This window comes from Acipenser ruthenus, chromosome 47 (genome assembly GCF_902713425.1).
Source record: "Acipenser ruthenus chromosome 47, fAciRut3.2 maternal haplotype, whole genome shotgun sequence".
Lineage (NCBI taxonomy): Eukaryota > Metazoa > Chordata > Actinopteri > Acipenseriformes > Acipenseridae > Acipenser > Acipenser ruthenus.
Window position 1 is genome coordinate 6,969,029 of NC_081235.1, and position 6,821 is coordinate 6,975,849.

The 6,821-nt window shown below is 36.6% G+C and overlaps 1 protein-coding gene across 1 annotated transcript; it reads left to right on the forward strand.

The window, feature by feature from the left end:
- The first annotated feature begins 638 nt into the window (after positions 1-638).
- On the forward strand, positions 639-3,550 carry LOC117966317 (Krueppel-like factor 2). The gene is made up of 3 exons (XM_034912190.2): positions 639-1,031; positions 1,301-2,231; positions 2,496-3,550. Exons 1-3 carry the CDS (start codon positions 960-962, stop codon positions 2,669-2,671), a joined length of 1,179 nt encoding a protein of 392 aa, XP_034768081.2. The 5' UTR covers positions 639-959; the 3' UTR covers positions 2,672-3,550.
- Positions 3,551-6,821: the final 3,271 nt, after the last annotated feature.

Below are 6,821 nucleotides of genomic sequence, written 5' to 3' on the forward strand. Positions count from 1 at the left end.
ACTTAGCTGTTCATTTTCCAAACACATTTCTGCCTTGTTTACGAATAAAAAAAAATAAAAAAATAAACAGCATGCTAATTCTTTGCTGATCACTCCGTATCCATTTTCATTTGTCCATTTTTTGGTTGTACAGTATTAACATGTTTTTTTTTTTTTTTTTTTTACATCTTACCACTTCAAACATGTTTCTACAAAGTTTTCAACCAATATCTTACACAATAAAGACAGCCACACGTGTATATATTTATGTAGTATTTCACCTGCCCTAATTTTAATAGATAATGTATCTTTAGATAGATAGAGATAGATAGTAGACGGAGATATTGCCGTTGCATTTTGTGCATATCACTAAGAAAAGCTGTATACTTTATAAACAGTAGACTAAGTATTTTACGATTTTGTGAAGCCCCTATCTGCAAGTACATTACTGCAATTATATTACTGTTGGGCTGCACTTTGCGCAACTCTCTCTCTCTCTCTCTCTCTCTCTCTCGTTTTAGGGGGCTGGTTCTAATGCGTCATCATGACTCTTTCATTTCTGTCTGGCTTGTTTACTTGTTAAACCTGTTTCCATGGCCACGAGGGGAGGGGCATGTCCCTTTAAGAAGCCGGGAAGGTTGAGAGAGTGGAGAAGCAGAACTCAGCGAATGAACTTGTGAGCAGCTTTATATACCAGAGCTAAATTTAGGACCGCTGGTGCGCTACCTCCATCCTGAACGTGTTTCCTCCGCTTAATTCAATTGGTTCAGCTTCTCAGCTGCAATATTTATAAGTTAGGATCCCTTACCAATCAAAGTTGCACATGACTTTGAAACACTACTTCATATAGGAGAGGAGAACACTCTACTATTTACAAAAAAAGTTTTTTTTCACGAGGAGTAAAGTGGATCGACCTTCTGCTGAACAGTTTGTCAGCGGTTTTTAAAATATATTTTTGCAGTGAAAAGAAACATTAAAAAATGGCCTTAAGCGGGACCATTCTACCTTCTATATCTACGTTTGCAAACCCATGGGAAAAATGTTGGGAAAACGTGAGTATATATATTTTTGTTTTTTTGTTGCATTATTATTAAGAAGCAAAGTTTCACAATATGCTGTTAAATCTTACATACACATAGTGGTGCTGTTAAGTGCTGAACATATAGAATTTCACAAAGTAGTCTTATTTATATTTATGTATCAAAACGTTTTACATGATGAATACAGTAATGTTTTAAAACAAACATGCCATGTTTATCACAACAAACGCGCTGTGGTACAATATTCTAAATGTTAATTTTCTTTTGTTTTTTTGTTGCAGAGGTGGAAAAGTGAAATGGACAAGGCTGCACACTCCAGCTGCTCCATGGCCGTGCAGAACATGGACATGTACTTTCCAAGAAAAGACGACGAAGATCTAAGCAATTTCTTAGATCTGGAATTTATCCTCGCCAACACCACCGGCTCCGACAGCCTGAATCCCATCGCTCCTGCTGGGGAGTATCCCATGACATCTACTGAACCCAGCTCACTCTACCAGACCGGCAACTCCACGGGGTCCTACAGCGCACCCGAGCAGAGCAGCGCTCCGCCGCCGTACAGCACGAGCCTCATGGAGGAGCTGCTGAGGACCGAGGTGGACAGTAGCTACTGTCTCGCCAATAACGTCCACGGGAGATTCCTAGTCGCTTCAACGAACTCTTTTGCAAACCAGGACTTTGTTGACAACATCAAGGTTGAGCCAAGCATGGACGGGTACGGACCAATCATGGGCATGGTGCCCCAGTCCGGCGTTAAAATTAAACAGGAGGGGAATTCTTCGTGCATGATGGCTTTCGACCAGCCCAGGCTAGCCAGCTCCCCCCAGGCAACGGGCAACATGACCCCACCGCTGAGCCCCGATGACCTGATGAACACAGACTGCCAGCCTCAGATGTGCCACTCCATGACATTCCAGCAGGGATACCACCCTGCCCCAAACTTCCCCCCTCCTCTGCCTGGCATGCAGCTCCAGTATCAGACAGCGCACCAGTTCAGCATATACGAGGATGGGCTCAGCCTCCAGCCGTCCGCGCAGAGAGTTCTGCTGACCCCGCCGTCATCCCCACTCGAACTCCTGGACTCCAAACCAAAGAGAGGTCGCAGGTCCTGGCCCAGGAAACGAACCGCGAGTCACACCTGCACCTACGCCGGCTGTGGGAAAACTTACACCAAGAGTTCCCACTTGAAAGCGCATCATAGAACGCACACAGGTAAGGCGAATGCCAATGTCACTATCCAAATTATGTAGAACACAAGATACTCCTCGACACAAAATAAATACATAAAATAAAATATAATTAATATTGCCAACATACTGCGATAATAATGATAATAATAATAATAATAATAATAATAATAATAATAATAATAATAATTTACTGCTGGCTACTTTTTAAATGAGGGATGAATATTAAACGATTTCGTGACTAAAATAACTAATGTGTATTTTCTTTTTTTTTTTTTTTCAAAACCAGGTGAGAAGCCCTATCACTGCAGCTGGGAAGGTTGTGGCTGGAAGTTCGCCCGTTCTGATGAACTGACCCGACATTTTCGTAAACACACCGGCCACCGTCCCTTCCAGTGCCACCTGTGCGAGCGTGCCTTCTCCAGGTCGGATCACTTGGCCCTGCACATGAAACGACACATGTAAACGAAGCATGCCATTCTGGACTGGACTGGACTTTTTATACTCATTGCTATTTAATTATTATATATATATTAAAAAAGAGCAATTTTATATATATATATATATATATATATATATATATATATATATATATATAAATATAAATATATATATATATATATATATATATATATATATATATATATATATATATATATATATATATATATAATTTTTTTAAACACGTAGCTGGTACTACTTGGTTGACAAACGAATCTGCAAAGGCTTTTGCAGAGCATAGTGAAGATTTTTGATTTTATTAATTTTGCAATTACGAACATGACCCAAAGGCAGGTCCTAAAACATCTCTGAAAAATAAACTGGAACCAGACATTGACGTTGAATTAAATTAAGATTCTATTTGATGTGCCAGGGAAGTGCCTATACCACGTCTGTATTGTAGGTAATATGTTCTAGGGGGTAAAATTGACAAGTTGTTTTTATATTTGCTGAACCTGTAAACTGCACACGAAATAAGCTTTTATAAAAAAAAGACAATGTTTTTTATTTCTTAAAACTGCCTTAAACCCACCATGGGTTTATTTGAATGTTTAATATTTTATATATAAAATATATATATATATATAATTAATGAATGCCATATGAATTCAGGGTCTTCCAACTTAATGAAACAGAAGTTGAACATGTATTGAAACCATTGTGTCTTACAGGTGCAATAATATTGTCTGCTCCAGTTTTAAGTTACACTATTCACACAGGGCTAGACGTATTGTAAATATTAACTTTTTTTTTTTCCTGACTGAAATTTATATAAGTAATGTAAATATTTGTATAATGTAAATAACTGTATTTTAATGTAAATATTAAAGTTAATGAAAGATATATTGGACTCTCTCACCTTTTTTTTTTTTAAAAAAGCTAAACAAATACATATTATGAAGAAAAAGTTAAATTATGCCTAAGTCAAAAACACTTTCTATGCAAGTCCCCATTTAAAAATGTACATGTTTTAACACAGCTGTGTAGCACGTTATATAGTCAACTTTAGCCCTTATCATCTTTACTTGATGTTAAAACACACCCTGTCAGTAATTTTAAGACAGAACAAGATCCCACAGGGCTGTATGAGAAATCTAATCAAATAGCAGAAGAGTTTTTGAGTGTTGGAGAATAAGCAACTATTTTAAACCCAGCTCAAGCTCTGGAGTAAGCATTATGCTTTAGGTTGTAATGTTTTCCAGCTGTAAGACTGACACTGCCTGTAGTCTGTGGGTTCTGCCTATAAATATAAGCATTACATTTACATAATTATAGAGACTCGATTTAGACATGTCTGGACACAGGGATCTACCACATTTCAGCAAACAACATTCAAACTTAGAGGAAACACAAGCCCTTAAAAAAAGTATAGCAAATGTCTATAAAAAGATATTGTTTAGTTATATTATGGATATTAATTTTAAAAAGACATTGTACACGTTTCAATTCACCTCGAATAGGAGAGACAAGTAGAACGTGATTAGAATATATTGAAACAGCTATTAAAAAAAAAAAATCATAAGCTTGGTTTATCTGTACTCGAATTTCTTCAACAGTACATTTGTTTAACACAAATCTATATAGAGAACTGCAAGTTATTTTAGTTTATTCGCCAGTGTTCTCAATTACTCAAGCATAAATGGCTATTATTAGAAAGGCACGCATATGAAAATTAACATTTTCATTTCGCTTTTTCTCAGTTACTACACCGTGTCGGGACCTTGAGCCCTAAAAGCAAAGATATCGTTGCACATGCAGGAGATGCTAAAGATAATGTTAGCACTGCAGGATCAAAAACACAGATTTGAAAAGTTTGTTTTTTATATTTTATTCGTCGCCCATTTTATATATATATATATATATATATATATATATATATATATATATATATATATATATATATATATATGTCATTTCACAGCTGGAGGTAAATATGCATAAACTTCATACATATATAATCTCTGAAATCTCTCTCTGCGGATTCTCGGACCAATCTATTTATTGCTTGACTAAAAATATTTGAAAAAAACAAAAACGATACTTGTAATTCACATCTAATAGATAACAAATATTACTTCAAAGCATATAACTATATTCCAATCTGAGCTTTTTAGTTTCTTTAGCTTGCTCTCTGCACACCCTCACAGGATAGCAGCCCACACCCTAGCTTTTAACCACGAGTATCTCACTCGAAGAAGCACCGTTCTGACTGATGCTAATCACTCAATTGACACCTCAAGTCTTTGATGAGCCACGCTTTAAGCCAGAACACCAGTGCTTTAAAATAGTTTTCACTCTTGCATATTAAATATATTATGGTACAGAGTATATTAAATTACACATTGTTTTTTTGTGGTCAAACAAATTTGCAGATACACACATGCATATGCCTGTCTAATGGGATGCTTTGTAGTAGGGTGTATTAATTACACACATTCTTTATATATCCCATTCTGTCTATCTAGGTAAGGAGGTAAAACTGCAGTGTACAAAACTGAAGAATGAATAAGTGCACAATAGGTATATAAAATGATTTTTAAAAAATGTATATATATTTCAGGACGTTTCAGACAAAAAGCCCTGTAGCTGTGTAGAAAGAAAAAGTAAACACATATATCCAAAATACTGTATATCAAAGAAGCAACAACATATAATTCAGAAGGTGCATTTCAAAATGTTATAACTGATACATGCTAAATACTGACTTTTCATATATATGGGTTAGCATAAATGTTACGGTTGTTTCGTGTATTAAAATGCGATCTATCTAGATACTGTGTAGATAAAACCAGTGACCTCGGAATGCAAATATTTAAACCAAGAGAGAGCACGGTAGAGCATCGTGGTGAGATAACCGAGTACAGCCGGCTTAATCTATTTTTAGACACAGCAACTTGCAAGTTTTTGCATTTGCCACTGTCAGTGTGCAACCAACCTACCCCCCCCACCCCAAAATAAAAAATAAAAAAATCAATTCTGTTCACTTTTCTTTTGCTCAGATTAACACTTGTTTATTACAAAACAGCGCCGATTTTATTGGTTTATTGTATTAAAAAAATACACCTTTCAAGTTATGCATATCAGAAATATTAACCTCTTATTTTTTGTTGTTTCTTTCACTTATTTTAATTAATTTCAGAACTTATAAACTATTAAGCTTATAAATTCTATTAAGCAATGACGTCACAGGCCCTGGCAGTGTGCGTATTCAGATACAAGTGCCACCACTCACACCAATTTAAAAATGAAAAAAAAAAAAAAAGATATACAATTTGGATGTCAGTTCTCCTTTACTTTCTTTCTATTCTCCAAGACAGGACTCGCCCAACTGCATACAGTGCCCTCTGCTGGTGGAAAGCTGTACAGCAGGCACAGGTACAGCTCCCCGAAGCCTACACCTGTAAAATCCTGCCCCTGGCTGTGAAGCAGGCTGTGTAGATGATCTCAAACAACACTTCCCTAATTGGGGGGCACCTCCCCCTGCCTTCTACACAGAACAGCCTGCTCTGTACAGCTGCTTTCCATTTAAAACGGGTTCAGTCTCCTGTCATCCTGTCAGAATACTGGACTGAAGAGGATGGATGACATACTACCTGCGCTGTATTCAATGTATGCCCTTAAGTGTTGAGGTTACAGAAATTAGTTAAAAGCTCAGTTTTGAAGGAGCTGTTTTAAACTTAGGCTTTACAGCAGTTGGGCTCTGTTCTTACAAAATGCACAAAAAGGGAGTCAAGTTGGAATGAATAATCACAGCATGACGCTGGCTTTCGCCATGATAAAATAAGATGGTAGTGATGAGTAAAACAAAAAAACAAAAAAACAAAAACACATAATTCATAAAACTCAGCTGCAATTTAGCTACAGATGCCAGTCAGCAATGAATCGACCCTCTGCCTAAAAACATTCCTGTCTTAATTTGATTGGCAATGAAACACTTTGGTACTATAATCACAACATACATCTCCAAAAGGACAGATTCACAAACCTCTTATTCCATTGCAAGCTTAACACCAAACAGAGAAAATCTACATGGTACTGATTCTAATCTAGCACAGGATGTTAAAAGCATACGAAGCATTCCTTCCAAAAACAAAACAAAACACAGTACACCCTT